Source organism: Lissotriton helveticus, chromosome 1_1, assembly GCF_964261635.1.
Source record: "Lissotriton helveticus chromosome 1_1, aLisHel1.1, whole genome shotgun sequence".
Taxonomy (NCBI): Eukaryota; Metazoa; Chordata; class Amphibia; order Caudata; family Salamandridae; genus Lissotriton; species Lissotriton helveticus.
This window is the reverse complement of record NC_136057.1, coordinates 1,604,987,694-1,605,009,097: the sequence shown is the minus strand read 5'-3', so window position 1 is coordinate 1,605,009,097 and position 21,404 is coordinate 1,604,987,694. Positions and strand designations below refer to the sequence as shown.

The 21,404-nt window shown below is 52.2% G+C and overlaps 1 protein-coding gene across 5 annotated transcripts in view; it reads left to right on the top strand.

Moving 5' to 3' along the window:
- Positions 1-21,404, top strand: part of LOC144829111 (cyclic AMP-dependent transcription factor ATF-7-like) — a 741,502-nt gene that overhangs the window by 676,378 nt on the left and 43,720 nt on the right. For all 5 annotated transcript variants that reach the window (XM_078687923.1, XM_078687948.1, XM_078687956.1 and 2 more), the window contains one exon: positions 1,321-1,429. In XM_078687923.1, the coding sequence (XP_078544049.1) occupies positions 1,321-1,429 (109 nt within the window). The remainder of the gene's footprint in view (positions 1-1,320; positions 1,430-21,404) is intronic.

Here is a 21,404-nt window from a genome sequence, read left to right as displayed (position 1 = left end):
CTCTCCCTCTTTTTCTGGTTTCTCTAGCTTCTCCTTGCTGTATTTCCTTCAGATGCCAGTCTTGCTGTTTGCCTCCATCATACCCAATTGGTCATATGCCCACTAATGCTCCTGTTGCTCCGGTGTTTTACCTTTCCTTGTTTCTGTGGTGACACATGCTCCGTCTCTTGGCTGCCATTTCTATTGCAGCTTCTTTCCTTCACCTCCTCTCCCTTTACCACTCTGGTGGTTCTCAGACCTCTCACCTTTCTGTTGCTCTTCAAGCTTCTCTTGTGTTAGCAACTGTTTCCTTTCCACTCAAGTCTCCAGTACCACGTCCTTCTCACTTGCAACCAGATCCCCTATTTCTTGCATCTCGTGAAGTCCCCTTGTGAAACTTTCAACTACACAAATTCCTCATGGTATCTTCCTCTACCCTCCTTGTTTCTTTTGTTCCCCCTGGTTACCCCCAGCTTGCACTAATGTTTTAATACCTTCAGCTCTCCTGATTGTTCTGTGCCTTCAGCTCTCTGCTTTGTATCCATCTGTTGCTCCAGGCTCCTCGTTAAAGTTAGCATGGAAAAATGCTGCTACATATCTCCCCACAGCAGATTCATTGCACTCATAATATTGTTTTGTATAGCCTGCCACAAAGTGAGACACCTTAACATCCTCACCATTCTCTTGATATCCCATCAGCTGTGTTTTTGGGGCTTATCTTATGTGTAAAACCCCTGTTTGCTGGGTACTCTGCTAATACGTTCAGCCTGCTACCCTGTGACATCACGGTTACATTTTATACGCATGATGTGGGAATGAGTGGGTTCTTCGCTACCTGTCGTAACTAAGGCATGGTCCCCTGTTCAATGGCATTCAACAGTGCTTATAACCTAGCTGTGTTGTTGTAGCTTCTTGTGCACAGGAAGACATCTGGTTGGCTGCCCTTCTACCCTTAAACATGTACACTTTTCCTGCCCCTCCATGCACAAAGTTTCAAACTACTACAGGTCCTTCCTTTTGGTTTGTTTGAATTTATCAGCATTGCAGGTAATGCATCCAATTCTGCTGCTTTGCTTCATGTCTACATTACATAACAAGAAGTAGCCTAATACATTACCGACAAATGTTTACATCAAGTTCTGAAATATGGAACATAAGTGTTTGGTGATCTATAGTGTTTACTTTCACCTTGACTACATAACGTCGACTTGTGAAAAAATCCAAATCCAGTGTAGTACTTTGCTGACATTAATGTGTGCTTTCATAGTCCTATTGTAAATTCCCTGTCTACACAAACTCTACCCTTAATACCCACTTACACCTTCTCTCTTTCTGTTACAGAATGAAGTTACCCTTCTCAGGAATGAAGTGGCTCAGCTGAAACAATTACTTCTGGCCCACAAAGACTGTCCAGTGACTGCCTTGCAGAAGAAAACACAGGGTTATCTAGGTGAGTCTCCTATCTCAGCAAATCATGATATGATAGAGATATGTAGCTGCAGATTCCTTACCTTTGAATTCTCCGCATGCAGTAGACTGGATCTGGAAACAATTTTCAGCAGTACTTCTGCTCGTCATTAAAGGATATCGTGCGACTCCATAGTGACGTCAACCACTGGTTGTGGCGTCAACTGAGTCCATATATGCCCCTTCCCGATGCCTTGATGTCAATTTCTTCTTTTCCATGCCTTCAATGTGGATCCGGTAAGCGGTTGTCGTTTTTAGGCCTATTTTGACGTTTTCATCGAATGGAACATTGTGCTTTCAAACAACTAATCATGTCCTCGGGTTTCAAGCCTTGTTGGTCCTGTGGAAGACAAATGTCTGCCATGGGCACTCACTCTATCTGTATGTGGTGCCTGGGGAGGACCATGACTCAGAGAATGGCGTCTCCTGTCTCCAACTTTGCCCGTAGGCACTGAGGGAACGCCGAATGAAGCTCCTAGCAGTGCTGATGTCACAGTCTTCCAAGACTTCCTGTCGATCTCGGTCCACTTCGTGCTCTACAGACCGGCCGCAAGCCTGCCCCAGGATCTGTTCCCGTGGACATCACTCTCCATCTGATAGAGACTTCTAGCTGCAGATCTCTTAACTTTTAATTTCTCAGGCGTCTGGCTGGATCTGGAAACTTTTACTCGAGCAATACCCCTTGCTCACACCGTCGGGTGGCTCCATTCGGCTCCGTGTGACATTGCGGTCACCTATATAGGCGCCATCCAGTCATGCAGACATCAATTCTTTCCGCACCAGTAAAGCTCTGATCCGGGAAGAGCTACTCCTCTGTCGCTTTTTGACAGTTCTTTTTTGACTTTTTGTTGACTTGGGAATTTTTTCAACATTGTGTGCGAGGAGGTCTTCGATGAAGACAGGCTTCAAACCGTACGGGTCTGTCACCGTATGATGTCGGTTACCGATCCCCACCTCATCTGTTCTCTAGTGTCTCGAGCACGACCACGATTTGAAGGCGTACTCAGACTGTTGGGCTATGGCTCTGAAGGCCTTGCGGGAGCGGGCTGTGAAACGGGCCTGCAGTCGACACCAACTAGCGTGATTCCGCAGATGTCCCGGTTCCGATCAAAGAAAAGGAGGTCGCGGGATCGCTCCCGGAGCCCCAATTCCTCCTCGTCCCACTCAAGGCCATCAGGACACTCGAGTAAGAGGCACAAGAAGAAGTCCAAGCAGACTTCATCTTCGCCTCTACTGTTGTCTGTCAACAAATGAGGTAAGGAGCACAGATGCTCTAGGCAAGGTTCTGCGGAGCCAGGGTTGACTTAGCGCCTCCCTTTCCGGGAGCCGGAGCAATTCTACTGAATTAAAGATTTTACACGGCCATGCGCCGCGTATTTGAGAGTGTCAACCCCTCTGGTGAGCCTTCGGGCCCGCGGTGTTGGAAGGGGCCCCATCGGATTTGATTATATTGGCTTCAGCCACAGTGCTGGTGGGGCCTCAGGGATCCAATCCGGGATGGTGCCGGTCGTGCCAACCCGACCTTCCCTGGCGTCAGACCCGAAGTTGGAGCTGCTGGTGCGCACCGGCGATGCCAGCCCCATCGTTACCCCCGACGACACGAATTCGAACGGCGTTACTCTACGCCAATTCCGATGTCGCCAGAAACCAGAGATTCTATGTTGTCACCTGAACATTTTGAGGATGTTTTAGGCTTGGGAGAAGAATGGAAGAGGGGTCTATGAACCCTTTAGAACACCAGGATGTTTCTGCAGAACAGATGGACTTGTATGGGGAACTTGGGGAGACCAGTGGATTGGACACTTCCCCAGATACTGGCATGCTCTCTCCACCAACTGTGGCAACGGAGGAGGCTGCATCTTATGCCATGGTGATTAACAGTAAACACAAGAGATGATGGACGGAGCGCTGACACTTTTCAGACACTCACTCCCAGTCACAGATCTGGGTTGAATCCATCATCATTATTTAGCTCACTTCGCCACCTCAGTTCAGACCCAGCTATATGCAAATCAGTCTTGACCCTGTGCCTCATGGGATAAGTCCAGCCCGATATGCCAAACCAGGCCTTCCCTGTACCGAAAACAAGCATCCTGGGACCGATTTCTGGGCAACATCCTTCATCAGCCAGGCTAGCTTGAATCCAGTGGCAAAATGAGCAAGGGACCCACGTCTGGCATACCCTACCAACTTAGGGCGAACAAAGCAAATACAAGAGATGATGGACGGAGCGCTGAAACTTTTCAGATACCCCCAGCCAGGACTTCCCTGAACCGGAAACAAGCATCCTGGGACCGGTTTCTGGGTAACACCCTTCATCAGCCAGGCTAGCTTAAATCCAGTGGCAAAGTGAGTGGTGGGTAAGAGGGCAGCCGAGGTCCTCGGACTAGAGTTGCCCTCTGTGCAGGTCAGGACTAATCTACTGACCGAAGTGCTTCAACCTGGGGCTTCCACCCCTTCTGCCCTTCAATGAGGAACTTACTCATATCCTTCCAGGCACGTGGTCCAAGCCTTGCACAGGGGTTCCTGTGAATAGGACAATTGCACGCCGCCATCGCTCAGTTCCAGGTGACCCATAGTTCCTCAGCCAACACCGCATCCCTGAAAGCTTGGTGGTGCAGGCTTCTACCTCCCGGGGCGCGTTCCCTTCCGCCACTCCGGATAGGGAATCCAAGAGGCTGCAATCATTTGGAAAGAAGATGTTTTCTTTCTCCAGCCTGGCATTGCGGTCGGTGCATACTACATGCTTATTGGGCCATTTCTTCCACTCCCTTTGGGAGACGATTGCACAAGTGCTGCCACAAGTCCCGGAGGAGGCCTGGGCAGTGCTCTCACGCGGTTAAGGACGGGAGAGATGTCGCAAAATTCGCCATAAGGTGTGCCCTTGGCATGACTGATTCACTAGACAGAGCAATTTCATTGAAAGTGGCTTTGTGGCGCCACGCCTGAATTAGGACAACTGGCTTCTCCGGTGATGTCCAGGCAAATTTGATGGACATGCCGTTTGATGGAACCCGTCTTTTTGGGGGAAAAGGTAGACTCAGCCCTAGTGCCGTTCAAGAACCCTCGAGCTATGACCAGATCCTTGGACCTCTTTTCTACTCCTCGTGGCCAGTCTACCTTTTGCCCCTTTTGTGGCGACTGAGAGGGTTTTCCGCCATGTCAGCCCTATCCCAGCCACCCTCCTCTGCAGACTTCCCAAGTTGTGCGGGACATGGGCACGGAATGGAAGCCAAAAGTAGTCTGCCACCCTGCCCTCGGCAGCCGCAGCCTCCAAGCACTCCTAGTCTGACTCTGCAAGACCAGACCACTCCAATTGGTGGGAGAATCCAATGTCATCTTCCCCACTGGATGTTCGTAACATTGGACAGCTGGGTCTTACAGGTCATTCAGGAGGGCTAGTATGTTCCTTTCCTTTCCTCCTCCCATTCTGCTAAATCAATCCCTTCATTTAAAAGGATCATTTAAAATTGCTCCAAGAGGAAGTTACAGCTGTTCTGACCAAGGGAACTATAGAGAGGGTCCCGGATTCAGAAGTAGGCAGTGGCTGTTCTTCCTGCTACTTTATGATTCCGAAGAAGAACAAAGGGTAGCGGCCTATTTTAGATCTTTGGACTATCAATCTCTTCCTCAAGAAGGAGAAGTTCAAGATGCTCACTTTAGCTCCGGACTTGTCTGCCCTAGACCAAGAAGGCTGTGTTAGACCTGCACAATGTGTATTTTCACACCCCCATCCTGCCGAGCCACCGGCGTTACTTGCGGTTCAAGGTAGGCCGCAAGCACTTTAAGTTTACTGTGCTCCCCTTCGGCCTTACCAGTGCCCCTCTGGGGTTCCTTAGGTGATGGCGTTGGTCGCAGCTCATTTGCACAGGTTATGGGGTGTCAGTCTTCCCCTACCTCGACAACTGGCTGTTGAAGGCATTTTGGCCCCAGGCAGTCGTCTCCCACCTTCAGACTACGGCTGACCTCATGCATTGGCTGGGGTTCTCTATAAACTTGCCAAAGTCACACCTGACACTTTCTCAGGCACCCCCTTTCATCGGGTTGTTCTGGACACTATGCAGTTTCAGGTTTATCCTCCTAAGCAGCGACTCCAGGATATTCAGGTTATGATGCCAATGCTTCAGACTCTAGACTGGATTTTGTTGAGACTGACTCTGAAGCTGTTGAGCCTCATGGCTGCCTGCATCCTGTTGGCAAAGCATGCCTGGTGGCATATTCGGGCTGTGCAGTGGGACCTGAGGTTCCTGTGGGCACAACATCGGGGAAATCTCACGGGCGTGGTCCAGATCTTAGTAGGAACTGCGAGAGATCTGCCGTGGTGGTTAACGAACCACGATTGGGTCAGCGACAAACACCTCTCCTTTCCCCAACCAGATCTCAGTCGTGACAGATGCATCACTTCTGGGATGGAGCAGCCCTCTGGGAGAGGTAAAGATCAGGGGACACTGGTCTTCGGTGGAGTCCGGGTTCCACATCAGTTTGTTGGAGCCTCAAGTGATTCGATTGCCATTGAAGGCATTTCTTCCCTCTGTCAAGGGGAAGTTAGTGCAGGTGTTCACGAACGACACCACCACCCTGTGGTACTGCAACAAGCGGGGGTGGTGTCGTGGACTCCTTGCTGAGAGGCCCTGCGTCTCTGGACATGGCTGGAACAGCAGGAAATAACCCTGGTGGTTCAACACCTGGCAGGTTCTCTGAGTGCCAGGGCGGACAAACTCAGTTGTTGATGCCTAGCGGATCACGAAAGGCATCTCCAGTCGGAGGCTGCGCAAGGTCTCTTTCAGCACCAGGGAGGTCCTTTTTTTTTTAAATAAACTTTAATTTGTATATTTTCACCACAAACTGAGCAGTCATATACAGAATCCTTTGAGACAAAATCAATTGACTTATTTACGCTACACACAGTAGAGCCCCGAACACATAGCACCTCTGGATACACTTTTACATTTTTCATGGCTTAACAGCAGTCACAGCGTCATACCCAGTTAGATGGGCACAAGCACACGCATTTACAAACTATCGTCGCCATCAGTCTCAGCAGTCTGACCACTTTCGGTTCCTGTTGAGTTCAACAGTTCTCTACATAGGTCTCTCCAGGTTGCTATGTCCTCTTCCAACCGTTCATCCCTGCGGCAAGCTTTCATGTGTAGTTCCTCCGCCAGGGGCCACTCCCTTACTTTTCCCAACCAATTTACAAGAGAGGAAGCCCACTCACCCATCCAGCAAATGGCAACCCTCCGTTTAGCTAATACCAATGCGAGCTGCAAGAGGTTGTTGGCCATTTTCTTCTTCTTGGGGTGTAGCTCCAGCCCTCGGAGGCACTGCTCAGGCTTAGCCTCCAACTCAATTCCCACCCTTCCACGGAGCCGTGCTACTACCTCAATCCAATACTGATGCACTTCCGGGCATTCCCACGCCAAATGCATGAACCCAACATGGGCTCCATGACATCTAGGACAGTCATGCAGACGTGTGGCATCAATACAATGGAGCCTCGCCGGGGTCTTGCACACCCGCTGCAAGAAGTTATAGTGCAGCAACTTCAGCCGGGCATTACACAACACCTTATGTGTTCGTATACAGACTCTGACCCACTCCTTCCCCTTGGTTAGATCTGTTTGTCTTCAAAGAGAACGCGCAGTGTCAGCAATACTGCGTGCTGGAGTTTCCAAGGCGGCTATCGTTCGGCGACGCCTTTCGTTGCGAGTGGAGCTCAGGCCTCATATCCGCCCATATCACGCCTGCCCAGGGTTTTGAAGAAGATCAGGAGTGACCGGGCCCAAGTCATTCTTGTGGGTCCAGACTGGGCAAGGAGAGTCTGGTATCCAGAGCTTCTAAAAATGAGCATTGATCCTCCGATCGGGCTTCCCCTTTGATAGGACTTCTGCTGCAGCAGCAGGGGAGGGTCCTTCATCCGAAGCTGTCAACTCTGGGCCTCCATGCATGGAGATTTAGCGGCTGCAGTTGATGGCTTTTGACCTTTCTCTCGAAGTATGCTACGCTATTTTGGCAGCCAGGAGGCCCTCCACTAAGACGGTATACCCCTGCTGTTGGCAGAAGTTTCTATTATACTGTACAGAAAGGTTTATTGACGCTCATTCTGCCTCTCTTTCCACTGTTCTTCTATTAATTCTAACCCTTGCTAAGCATGGTCTGCTTCGGGTACTTTTAAAGGTTACCTTTCTGCTTTATCCACTTTTTTTGTGGCTGCCAGACCAACCGTCTCTGTTCGAGGCATGTGGGCTGCTGAATTTATATCTGTGCATAGATCGCCGCCTAGTGTTGGGTCCGGATGATTGCACATTGTTGTCCTGGAAGAGTCTTCGAAGTATCATGAGATAGGTGGCGCCTCCCCTGGACTACAGTGCGCATGGGCATCCTCTCCATCCTCAGATTGTTTTTCGCCATTGTGGCAGAGATGGAGTATGATGCAGTGAGTGATGACCATGTCTTAGAATAATTCTGAGTGCTACAGCTGCGACAGGCACCGGGGAGGAGGGCGGGCGATATAAATGTCAGCAGCCCTGCATGCCAAGAACAGATGCATACTGGTAAGTAGCATATTCCGTTCGAGGCATGTGGGCTGCTGAATTTATATCTGTGCATAGAATAAATAGCAGTATCCTCCTTAGCGGCGGTTGCCCGTGCCAGCTGCAGCAGTCTGAAAAAGAGTTCCGAGAACAGCCTGACCTACAGCAGCTTGCTGTTTGGAATGTACATCCACGCAGTAGTGTTTGGTGAATGTGTGTATGGTGGTCCATGTGGCTGCTCTACATATATCCTCTAGAGAAATGTTACCTAGGAAAGCCATGGATGCCCCTAACTTGCTTGTGGAATGCGCTCTTGGGGGAACTGTTAATGTGCGTTTAGCCTTTTGATAACATATCTGTATGCACTTAACAATCCATCTGGCTATACCCGAGTTTGAAATTGGGTTGCCTTTGTGCTATGGAGAGAAGGCAACAAACAGCCGCTTAGTTTTCCTGAAATCTTTAGTCCTGTCTATGTAATACAGGAGAGCTCTCTTAACAACCAGAGTGTGCAGTGCTCTGTCTGCCACTGAATCAGGATTTGGGAAGAATACTGGCAGTTCAATTGTTTGGTGAATGTGGAACCGACACACCACCTTAGGCATAAATTTAGGGTTGGTACGCAGCACTACCCTATTAGCATGAATCTGAATGAAAGGCTCCTGAATAGTGAGGGCTTGCAGCTCACTATCCCTTCTTAGCGATGTGATCGCTACTAGAAAAGCCACTTTCCATGTCAGAAATTGTATTTCACAAGAGTGAAGAGGTTCAAAGGGTGGACCCATCAGTCTGGTGAGAACTATGTTTAGATTCCAGACAGGCGAAGGTGGGTGTCTTGGAGGAATTACCCTTTTGAGTCCCTCCATAAAAGCTTTAATGGCAGGCACTTTGAAAAGGGAAAGGTGCTGTCTGTTCTGAAGATAAGCTGCCATTGCAGCTAAATGTATCCTGATGGAACTATAGGCCAGCTTGCAGCTGTATAGGTGCAATTAATAACATATGATATTTTGCGTTGATGCATTTAGTGGATTTATGTTATTATTGGAACAATAAAGGACAAAACGCTTCCATTTTGCCGCATAGCACGCCCTGGTTGTAGGCCGCCTAGCCTCCTTGATGATGTCCATACAGTCATGGGGCAGGTTCAGGTAGCCAAACTCTGACCTCAGGAGCCATATTGCAAGGCTCAACTGTTGCGGATCTGGGTGCTGAATGTCTCCATGGCTCTGAGTGAGGAGACTGGGTGTGAGTCGCAGTCGCTGGTGGGGCACCACTGAGAGTTCTAGGAATGTGGTGTACCATGCTTTCCTCGCCCACGTTGGAGCAACTAGGATGAGTGTCATGGAGTGCTGCCGCAGTTTTCGCGCCACCAGCGGTATGAGCGGTGCTGGAGGAAAAACGTACGCAAATCTGTTTGACCAGTTCATCCATATCGCATTGCCCTGAGACTGCGGGTGTGGGAACCTGGCGGCGAAGGTTTGGCATTTCGCGTTTTCTTGTGTGGCGAATAGGTCTATCTCTGGATGACCCCACTGCTGGAAATACGGTTGTAGCACTGAGGGATGTATCTCACACTCGTGCATTTGATGGCTGTGCCTGCTGAGCAGGTCCGCCATCTGGTTGTCCTTGCCTGGGAGGTGTTCCGCCATGAGGAACATGTTCCTTTGAATGGCCCACTTCCACATGCTCTGTGCTAGGTGTGACAATTGTGGAGAGTGTGTCCCTCCCTGCTTCTGGATGTAATACATTGCAGTCATGTTGTCCGTCCGGATCAGCACGACTTTGTTGCACAAATGCAATTCGAACGCCTTCATTGCCATGAAGATTGCCATCAGTTCCAGTAGGTTGATGTGCATCTTTTGCTGCTGCGTCGTCCATAGGCCCTGCACTGTGTAATGGAGGACATGCGCTCCCCAGCCCTGGAGAGATGCGTCCGCCATCAGCACTATCTGTGGTACAGGCTCTTGGAACGGTCGAACCCTGCAAAGGTTTTGTGTGTTCCACCAATGCAGAGAGTTGAATGCACAACCGGTCACCAACACTAGGTCTTTCAGTTGTCCCTGAGCCTGGTTCCACTGTTGCGCCAAGCAGTCCTGAAGCGGACGCATTTGCAGCCTCGCGTGTGGGACTATAAAGATGCCGGAGGCCATCATGCCTATCAGCTGCATAAACACTTGCGCTGGGAGTGAGTGTTGGGGCCTGAATTTTTGAATCAACACTTGCATGCTGTTGACTCTTGCTAAGTTTGGCCGTGCTGCTGCTGTCAGAGTGTTTATTTCTGCGCCTAAGTACTGTTGTACATGTGCGGGTTGAAGATGAGATTTCTGGTAATTTAGTGAAAATCCGAGACTGTGTAGGAGGTGAATTGTGCGGGACATGTGGCTGGCACATTGCTGGGCAGACTTCGCTTGGATAAGCCAGTCGTCCAGATAAGGATAGCCATGGATGTGTTGTCTCCGAAGGTGCGCAGCTACTGTTGCTAAGCACTTGGTAAACAATCTGGGGGCTGTAGTGACCCCGAAAGGCAGGACCTTGAACTGGTAATGCTGGTTGTTTATGGTGAACCTGAGATATTTCCTGTGACTGGGGTGAATGGGAATGTGGAAATATGCATCCTTCAGGTCTAGGGTTGCCAAGAAAGCCCCCTGACTGAGCAATGGTAGAACTTGCTGCAAAGTGAGCATGTGAAAATGTTCTGACAGGATGTATTGGTTCAAGGGTCTGAGGTCTAGAATGGGCCTGAGAGACCCGTCCTTTTTTGGGATTAAGAAGTACAGAGAGTACACCCCTGTACCCTGTTGTTCTAAAGGCACGAGTTCTATGGCCCCTTTTTGCAGCATGGCGATGACTTCTTGCTGCAATAAGTGCATGTGCTCTGCGGACATAGGACGGTGCCTTGGGGGTATGTTGGGTGGAGTGGAGGTTAGTTCTAGACAATATCCGTATTGTATAATCTGTCTCACCCACCTGGCTGTGGTAATGCCTTCCCAGACTGGCAGGAACTGCTGAAGTCTTCCCCCGACCGGTGTTATATGGTCCGGGGGCAGTGACAAGACATCACTGTTTATTGGTGGCGGAGGATCTGGCATTAATATTTCCCCGTCCTCTGCCTTTGGTGCTGTTCCCACGGTATCCACCCCTATTGCTCTTGTTATAGGTGGTTTGTGTGCCTCCTTTAGTGTATTGGGCTTGCTGCGATGCTTGTCCCCTAGAAGCTCCCATGTTACCGGAGCGACGAAAGGAACCGCCCCTGAACTGTTGTGACTGTAGAGCTCCCATGGACTTGGCAGTTTCCGTGTCTTTTTTGATTTTTTCTAGGGTCGTGTCTACATCAGGACCAAATAGAAAGTCAGGGTTAACTGGCTGATTAAGCAGAGTTGTTTGGATTTCCGACTTGAAACCAGATATGCGGAGCCGGGCATGCCTTCTGAGCATCACACTAGTGTTGATGGCCCTAGCTGCTGTGTCAGCTGCATCTAACGCACATTTAATGGATGCGTTGGAGATTAGCTTCCCCTCCTGTATCAGCATTTCTGCTCCCTCCTTATAAGCATCAGGCAGGTGTCGCAGTAGCTGCTCTAACGTGTCGTAATGAGCCCTATCATATCTGGCTAATAGGGCCTGTGTATTTGAGATTCTCCAAATATTAGCCGCTTGAGCTGCTATACGTTTGCCAGAAGCTTCCAAGATCTTGGATTCCTTGTCCGGAGGAGGAGCATCACCACTTGTCTGAGAGTTTGCTCTCTTACGAGCATTAGCCACCACCAAGGAGTCCAACGGGAGCTGGCCTTTGATATACGTAGGGTCTACAGGTGCAGGCCGGTACATCCTTTCAATCCTGGAGTTCACAGCCCTTGCTTTTGTTGGTTCTTTAAAAATGTCACCAGCGTGTTTGAGCACACCTTTAAGCATAGGCAACGTCTTCACTGATCTTTCTGAAGTGGAGAAGGTATCAAACAGAAAGTCTTCCTCTACCAGGTCAGCGTGCATATCCACATCATGGTTAAGGGCTGCCCTCTCAATAAATGCGTTAAACGCAGCAGTATCCTTAGTAGGTGATGTTTGGACTGCATAGGACTGAGTGTTAGGCGTGGTGTGTGGCTCATCCGGGTCAACGGGGTCAGCCCATGGTTGGGACTCCTCTTGATCCGTGTCAATAGGATAATTAATCTGTTCTTCATTGTACCCTTCCTGTACATCCTCAGTGGCATGTGTGGGAGAATAGGTACCTTCCTGTCCATAGGACTGTATAGGTTCAAAAAGAGCAGGTGAGGTGGCAGTCCCTCTTCTTTTTGAGTGGTATTTTGTATGACTCCATAGGATTTTCTGGAATGATTTTTCTTTTATAAATCGTGAGTCTTCTTGAAACGGAGTCGATGAATAGTTTCGACTGATTATCAGGGATCTTCCCTCAGCCCCACTCTATTTAATATCTATATGAGACCTTTGGCTGAGGTGGTTCTTCCCTGGGGAATCCAACTTGTTACCTACGCCGATGACACGCAGCTGGTTGTATCCTTGGTGAGGAACGATGCCCTAAATCAGGGGATCAATAATCTGACCCCGTGTCTCACCAAGGTTCTGGAATGGATGACCTCCTCCTGTTTGAAGCTAAATGGGACTAAAACTGACATTATGCTTCTGGGCTACAAAGCCCCAATTAATTTGGACCCTTGGTGGCCTCACTGCCTGGGACCCCCCCCAGCACCCAAGACTCACATAAAAAGCCTGGGGATCTGGCTGGATTCCTCCCTTGGTTTTCACTATCAGGCTAAAAAGGTTGCTGCAACTTGCTACGGGCTGTTGAGAGTCTTAAAAAAAGTCCTAGACCTCCTGCCATTCGAAGCCAGACGATTGCTGGTCCAGTCGCTGATCTTGTCGCGGCTGGATTATGCAAACGCCGTCTATATGGGAGCTCCAGTCGGCACCATAAAAGTTCTGCAATCTGTGCAGAACTGTGCCGCTCGGCTACTCATGAAAGTCCCCAAAAGATGCTCAGCGAAAGCCGCACTTCAACATCTCCACTGGCTACCCATCAAGGGAAGGATTACTTTCAAAACATTGTGCTTGGCGCATAAGTCCATCTATGGCGCTGGACCGCAGATTCTGGATCCCCTCTTCTGTCGCCATCGATCAGTGAGATCTCTGAGATCCAACCAGCGGAACTTGTTGGTAGTTCCCAGGATAAAGCTGGCGCGGATGGGTGGCCGCCGGCTCTCTGTGCATGCAGCTAAAGAATGGAACGCACTCCCAGATAACATCAGGCATGAGTCTAATCATCTCGCGTTCAGGAAGCGTTTAAAGACACACTTGTTTCAATAGTGTCTTCCTGTTCCCTTGGTCTTACAGCGCTGGGATGCTCAAGAGTAGCCATGCGCTATAGAAGAAGGTATTCATTCATTCATTATCATAGGATGGCGCCTGGAACAGAACATCCTCCTCCATGGGCCGAGTGTTTGAGGCTACCGACAATGATTTGGATGTGTCGGTGCCCTTTTGGAACTGGACCGCCTTAGGTCGTGCGGTTGGGGTGAGTCCGTACTTTATCGGCGCCGTAAGCATTGAAGACAGGCTGACCTGCTTTGAGGGAGGCGTTGTTTTCGATCCGACCGACGTCGACTGTTCAGCATGTTGTTCATGGCCATGCGTTGACTCGAGCTGTTGGTGCGCAGCAGGTACGCTCCTTCGCTTCGACTTGACATGTTCTTTCCGGTCGATTTTGGATTTTGACTCGAAAGGCCTTGACCATTAGTGGCTTCCGAAGCTTCGGGTCGAGGGTCTTTTGAGACTTGAGTCCTTTGGTAGCATCGCCATCTTTGGACCCGGACGTCGACGACGTGAGCGTGACGTGCTTGACTTTAGAGACGGGCGTACTCGCTCCGATCTTCGGGTCGACACCCCCTTGCGACCCCGAGGGGTCGATGACACTTTTTGACTTGATCGGGTCCGAAGTCGTCGAACCGATGACTGTTTTCACCAGTTTCGGTTTCGATTTAGTGTCTTTAGGTTTCGGTTTCGATTTCTCCACTGATTGTGGTTGATCGACCGATGGCTCTTTCGAAATGTTCTTAGCCGGGCCTGGAAGCGGGGCTATAGAACGTGGATGAAGATCTTGGCTAAGGCCTTCCGGCGATGCCTCGACCTGAGCCTTGGAAGGTACAGAGTCTTTATTGGGCCCCGCTACTGCGGTTGGGCCTTGCTTATCGCAGAGTCGTCGCCAACGGCTCCGATGGCTTGTGCGTCGTCTCCTACCTCGACGATGTCTTCATCATAGACGTAGATTTCCTCTTCGTCCTCATCATAGTTCGAGTTCTGCTCCGACGCGGGATCCGACTGTTGAGCAGGATCCTCTTCTTCTACACCCTCTTCGTCGTCAGCCTCGAAGATGTTCTCTGGGTCGGGCGCTGACTCCCGTGCCGACTGTCTCGCGGCGCGGCGAAGCCGAAGAGTCTACTTTGACCTGAATCGAGAACAGGCCATGCAGCTGGCCTCGTCGTGGTCCGGTGATAGACATATATTGCCCACCGGGTGCACATCGATGTGAGGGTATTTGGAGTTGCAAACGGGACATCGTTTGAACGGACTCCGTTCCATCGTCGATCGTGGATGGGGCCTTTGGTGTCGAAAGGCAAGCGGCCTTCGACGTCCGGCTCGAAGAACTGGAACAAGTACGAGTCACCGAACGAAAGACAATACCGACGCCCCGAAGGCCTTTTGGCCTTGCGAAAAAGTTTTTATATATATTCCGAACGTGAGTCAAGAAAGTACATCCAAACCCAATGGCGGAAAAAAACAATCAGCCCTACATGCCAAGAACAGATGCATACTGGTAAGTAGCATATTCCTTTCAGGGCTCCAATTGTAAATACGTTTTTGAAAGGGCTGTCTCACTTGTTTCTGCCCATGCCCTTTGTTATGCCGCAGTGAAACCTTAATTGCTTCCTCACTTTTCTTATGTGTGCTCCCTTCAAGCCTTTGCACAACTGTTCCCTCCAGCTGCTTACCATCAAGACATCCTTTCTGGTGGCGATAACATCTGCCCGGAGAGTGATTGAGTTGTAGGCTCTATCTTGTACGCCTCCCTACATGATGTCTTTTCCACACAAAGTAGTGCTTCGCTCTTGCTTAAGGTGGTGACCCCATTCCAGCTGGGTCAGTTTTTCACGCTGCCCACCTTCTTTCCTCCCCAGCATCCCTTTAAAGAAGAGGAGCATCTCCACTGATTAGACCTAAAAAGAGTGTTGTTGTTCTACCTTGACAGCACAAAAGAGTCGGGTGGACGACCAACTCTTTGTGGGGTACGTGGGAGCTAAGAAGGGGCGGGCAGTGCAGAAAAGGATAATTTGTCACTGGGTCCTTCTCTGCATTAAGATCTGCTATGCCCTGGCTAAGAAGCAGCCCCCTGACGGATTAAGGGCCCATTCCACCTGGGGAATGTCTGCAACTACAGCCTTGGCTCGTGTGTCCAAGTCAGGTCCGCAGGGACGGACATTTTGGTTGTTCGGACTTGTAGGACTTTCTAGTGTAAGTTATTTGTCTGCAACCCATCGCCAGGATGGTATGGCTTGGGTATCTAATTAAAAGGTAAGGAATCTGCAGATAGATGTCTCTATCAGATAATCAAGTTTTGCAGCTTGAATATTTCTGGATTCACTATGCTGTGCATTATTCCGCCATCTCGTGGTTGGGTCCGGAATTGTCGTATTTTACCTTTTTTTTTCTTTCGGCCCAGGTAGAGTGGGTGTCAACGCACCACCATTTGGTAAGTTACTTACCTTCAGTAACGCATTATCTGGTAGAGACTCTAGCTACAGATTCCTTACAGGCCCACCCATGCCTTTTGGCTTTGCAGACTGATTTTGTTAGGGCAAGGGTTACTCCCCTTTTCAGGGCCCTAGTTTTGCACACATTTACATCTGAAAGAAACAGGTTAGTATTAGATTCCTTACCTTAGAATATCCCCAGGCGTCAGTCTGGATCCGGAAACTTTTGCGTAGCAGTACCCCTGCGCGTCGGTAGGCGTCGTCTGCAGGCGTCTCCTGCGGCTCCGCGTCCGTCGTCGGCGTCGTGCGCCGTGATGACGTCGCTGGAGTATATAGACGCCGCCTCCGCGCGCTGACGTCAGTTCTTCTTTTTTCCGCGCCAGTTAGCGCAGATCCGAAGAGCAGTACTCCGGTCTTTTGACCAAAGTTTTGAATCTTATCTTTATTTCTTGAGGTGCCGGTAGGATGCCCGGTTTTAAGAATTGTGACGGGTGTGACCGCACGATGTCGGTCACGGACCATCACCGACTCTGCCTCCGGTGCCTGGGCCCAGACCACGGCGTGGACGACTGCGTCGATTGCCGGGCCTTGACGAGTAAAGCTAGACGGGAGCTGTCCCGCAAGCTACTCGAGCTCCGGGTGTCGGCCCCGCGCTGAGAGCGGTCCCGGTCCGGACGGAGGTCGAGGGAGCGGTCGCGGGAGCGGTCGCGGAGCCGTCACGAGCGCTCCGAGAGTCGTCACCATTCATCTGGTTCCTCAGGTAGGAAGCACAAGAAGTCGGGGCGTCGTCATCGTACCCCCGACGCTCGCGCGATGCGGCCGGGGGTTCGGGTGGCCCCGCGGCTCCGCGTGAGTCGCCGGCGCGGCCTGCTCCATACCCTACGGTCCCTGGGCAAGGCGCGTCGCCCGAGGAGATAGAGGAGTTCCTCATGGCCATGAGGGCACTGTCTCCTCCGACGGGGCCTACGGCGCCTGCGGGCCCGGTGGTCCTGTCCGGGGGCCCTGGCGGTTCGGGTGCTCCTGCCCCGACGCCGTCGGGTGCTCCGGCCCCGACGTCGAGGAGGGGGCAGCTTATTCAGTGGTGTTGATGAGGGCTGCCAAGGCCTTACACCTTGAGCTCCCCGTCGCGGCCGTCAGGACTAACATCCTCACTGAGGTACTCAAACCGCAGTCATGCCCACAGGAGCCACTGCTGCCGTTCAATGAGGCCTTAACTGACGTTCTTTTGGGCACGTGGTCCAGGCCCGCTTCCGGTTCGCCTGTTGATAGGAACGTGGCCAGCCGACACCGTCCGTGTACGGATGACCCAAAGTTCTTGTCCACCCATCCCACCCCTGAGAGCCTGGTGATCCAGGCCTCGACTTCCCAGTCCGCATTCCCGTCGGCCCCGCCCGACCGGGAATCTAAGAGGTACGACCAGTATGGTAAGAAGGTCTTTTCGTCCCTGAGTCTAGGACTGCGGTCTTACAACACCGCATGCCTCTTAGGCCGCTACACCCACTCTCTGTGGGATACGGTCGCGCAACTGCTGCCTGAATGCCCGCTGGAGGTACGGGCTAAGCTCGGCAAGGCTATGATTGAAGGCCGAGACGCAGATAGATACTCCATAAGGTGTGGTCTTGATACGACCGACTCACTGGGCAGAGCGATGTCCACGACGGTGGCGATTCGTCGCCACGCCTGGCTGAGGTCCGCCAATTTCTCGGCAGATGTCCAGAATGCATTGATGGACATGCCGTTTGATGGCAGTCGCCTGTTTGGCGACAAAGCGGACCACGCGCTGGAACGCTTCAAGGACTCCAGGGTCACGGCCAAGTCCTTGGGTCTCTCGACCCAGCGCCAGCAAACTGGTTCGTTTCGCTCCTTTCGTGGCCACGGAAGGGGCGGTCCCACACGTGCTGCCAGCCACGCGCCGCAACAGACTTCTCAACGCGGCGGCGGCCGTGGGAACCGCCGTGGTGGCGGTCGGGGACAGCGGCGAGGTCAGTCCACACCTCCCCCGCTGCTTCCGCCTCTAAATCCTCCTAGTCCGTGCTTTCAGGCCCATGTGACGCCGGTGGGCGGCAGGGTTCGCCATCACCTCTCCCACTGGCGCACAATAACTTCGGACAGGTGGGTGCTGCAGCTCGTCCGAAGGGGCTACTCCCTCCCCATCGAGACCACTCCTCCAGCCATGCCACCGCAGAACCACCGTGTGTCGGGGGACCACTTGACACTTCTGCAGGAGGAAGTTACGGCCCTCTTGGCCAAGAGGGCCATCGAGCGCGTTCCTGGGCCAGAAGTAGGGTGTGGTTGCTATTCCCACTACTTTCTGGTACCCAAGAAGGACAAAGGGGGTCTACGTCCTATCTTGGACCTAAGGGACGTCAACGGCTTCCTCCGGAAGGAGAAGTTCAAGATGTTGACATTGGCTCAGGTCTTGGCTGCTCTAGACCCGCAAGACTGGATGGTAGCGTTGGACTTGCAGGATGCGTATTTTCACATCCCCGTCCTGCCGGCCCACCGGCGTTACCTGCGGTTCACGGTCGGCCAGGAGCATTTTCAGTTTATCGTGCTCCCCTTCGGCCTTACCAGCGCCCCACGGGTGTTCACAAAGGTGATGGCGGTGGTCGCAGCCCATCTGCGCAGATCAGGGGTGTCAGTCTTCCCCTATCTAGACGACTGGTTGTTGAAGGCGGGCTCGCCCCAAACAGTCGTCCACCACCTTCAGATGACGGCAGACCTCCTGCATGGGCTGGGGTTTTCCATCAATGTGCCGAAATCACACCTGTGTCCCTCCCAAAAGCTCCTTTTCATCGGAGCGGTTCTCGACTCGGCGCAGTTTCGGGTCTATCCACCGGAACGGCGGGTCCGGGATATACAGGCTTTGATTCCCATCTTCCAGCCGTTATCCCGGGTTTCGGTCAGGTTGACGCTGCGGCTACTGGGGCTGATGGCTTCCTGCATCCTTCTGGTGCATCACGCCCGGTGGCGGATGCGGGCTCTGCAGTGGGACCTGAAGTTTCAGTGGGCCCAGCATCAGGGCAACTTGTCCGACCATGTCTTGATCTCGGAGGGCACTGCGAGACAACTGCAGTGGTGGCTTACGGACCGCGATTGGGTCAGAGGCAGACCCCTCTCCCTTCCCCAGCCGGAGCACGTTGTTGTGACGGACGCGTCCCTCCAGGGCTGGGGAGGCCACTTGGGAGAGGCGGAGATCAGAGGCATCTGGTCTCCGGCGGAGTCCCGGCTCCATATAAACCTGTTGGAGCTACGGGCGATTCGTCTAGCACTGAAGGCATTCCTCGCCTTTGTCAACGGGAGTGTAGTGCAGGTGTTCACGGACAATACCACCGCCATGTGGTACTGCAACAAACAAGGCGGGGTGGGGTCGTGGACCCTTTGCCAGGAGGCCCTGCGTCTCTGGCAATGGCTGGAACGTCAGGGCGTGACTCTGACGGTTCAACACCTGGCCGGTTCTTTGAACGCCAGAGCGGACAAACTCAGCCGTCGGTGCTCGATGGATCACGAATGGCATCTGAACTCGGACGTGGCGCAAGGCCTCTTTCTGCGATGCGGAGAGCCTTGGTTAGATCTATTCGCCACAGAAGAGAACGCGCAATGTCATCAGTTCTGCGCGTTGGAGTTTCCAAGACGGCACTCGCACGGCGACGCCTTTCGGCGCGAGTGGAGTTGCGGTCTGTTATACGCCTTTCTGCCTATACCACTTCTGCCCAGAGTGCTGATGAAGATCAGGCGCGACCGGGCCCAAGTCATCCTTGTGGCTCCGGACTGGGCTCGAAGGTACTGGTATCCCGAGCTACTCAGCATGTCAGTCGGTCCCCCGATCCGCCTGCCCCTTCAGGAGGACCTTCTGTCACAGCAGCAGGGGACGGTCCTCCACCCGAACCTGTCCAGCCTCCACCTCCATGCGTGGAGATTGAGCGGCAGCAGTTGAGGCCATTCGACTTGCCTCCTGAAGTCTGTGATGTGATTCTGGCAGCCAGGCGTCCCTCCACGAAGTCGGTATACGCCTGCCGGTGGAACAGATTTGTGGCATGGTGCACAGCAAAGGCTGTGGATCCTCTTTCTGCCCCTCTTTCCGAGGTTCTCCTCTTTCTTCTCTCTCTTGCCCAGCAGGGCTCTGCTCTGGGCACTATCAAGGGCTACCTTTCTGCCCTTTCGGCCTTTCTGAGGCTGCCTGATCAACCTTCTTTGTTCAAGTCCCCTATTGTAACAAGATTCTTGAAGGGCATCACACACATGTATCCACCTGTTCCGTTTGTGATGCCTCAGTGGGACTTGAGCCTGGTTCTGACCTTCTTGATGTGTGCTCCCTTCGAGCCACTTCATTCCTGTCCTCTCCGTCTCCTGACTTTAAAGACGGCCTTCCTGGTTGCCATCACCTCTGCCAGGAGAGTGAGTGAGCTCCAGGCTCTTTCTGTCAAACCTCCTTTCATGTCCATTCATCCAGACAAGGTGGTTCTGAGAACTCGACCCTCTTTCCTGCCCAAAGTAGTCTCTGCTTTTCACATCGGGCAGTCCATCACCTTACCCTCCTTCTTCCCGCCTCCGCATCCTTCAAAGGATGAAGAGCGGCTCCATCGTCTGGACCCAAAACGTGCGCTTTCGTTTTACATGGATCGCACACGCCAGTTCCGGGTGGATGACCAACTGTTTGTTGGCTACGTGGGTGCGAAGAAGGGACGGGCGGTACATAAACGGACCATCTCTCGGTGGGTCGTCTGTGCATCAAAGCGTGCTACTCTTTGGCTCGGAAGGAGCCTCCTGTTGGGCTGAGGGCCCATTCCACTCGGGCCACGGCGGCTACTACTGCCCTGGGCCGGGGAGTCCCTTTGCAGGACATTTGCCAGGCGGCTACGTGGGCCTCGCTGCACACCTTTGCGAGGCACTACTGCCTGGACAGTCAAGTCCGGAGGGATGGCTTCTTTGGCCGTTCGGTCCTCCAGGACTTTCTGGTGTAGGATTGTATCGGTTCGCAGACCCACCACCGGGGTTGGTATTGCTGGGGTATCTATTCTAAGGTAAGGAATCTAATACTAACCTGTTTCTTTCAGATGAACAAGTTACTTACCTTCGGTAACGATACATCTGTAAGAAACAGTAGTTAGTATTAGATTCCTTACCGCCCCGCCCATCCTCCCCGTTCTGCGAACTGATACCTAGGGTTAAGGACATCCCTTTCAGGGCCCTAGTTTCAAATGGCACTAGTGTTGGTTCTCGCATGGCTCTGCGTGTTCTGGCGCGGAAAAGCTGTGTGCAAAGAACTGACGTCAGCGCGCGGAGGCGGCGTCTATATACTCCAGCGACGTCATCATGGCGCACGACGCCGACGACGGACGCGGAGCCGCAGGAGACGCCTGCAGACGACGCCTACCGACGCGCAGGGTTACTGCTACGCAAAAGTTTCCGGATCCAGACTGACGCCTGGGGATATTCTAAGGTAAGGAATCTAATACTAACTACTGTTTCTTACAGATATATCGTTACCGAAGGTAAGTAACTTGTTCATCAGTTACTTCGTGGCTGTGCGCTGGTGGCGTAGAAAAAATGAAAAGTACTGAAGTCCACGCGCCTGGGTGGCGCTTATATAGGTGACCGCGGTGTCATAACCGACGCTAACGACATCACGTGGACCCGAATGGCGCCACCGGACGGCGCG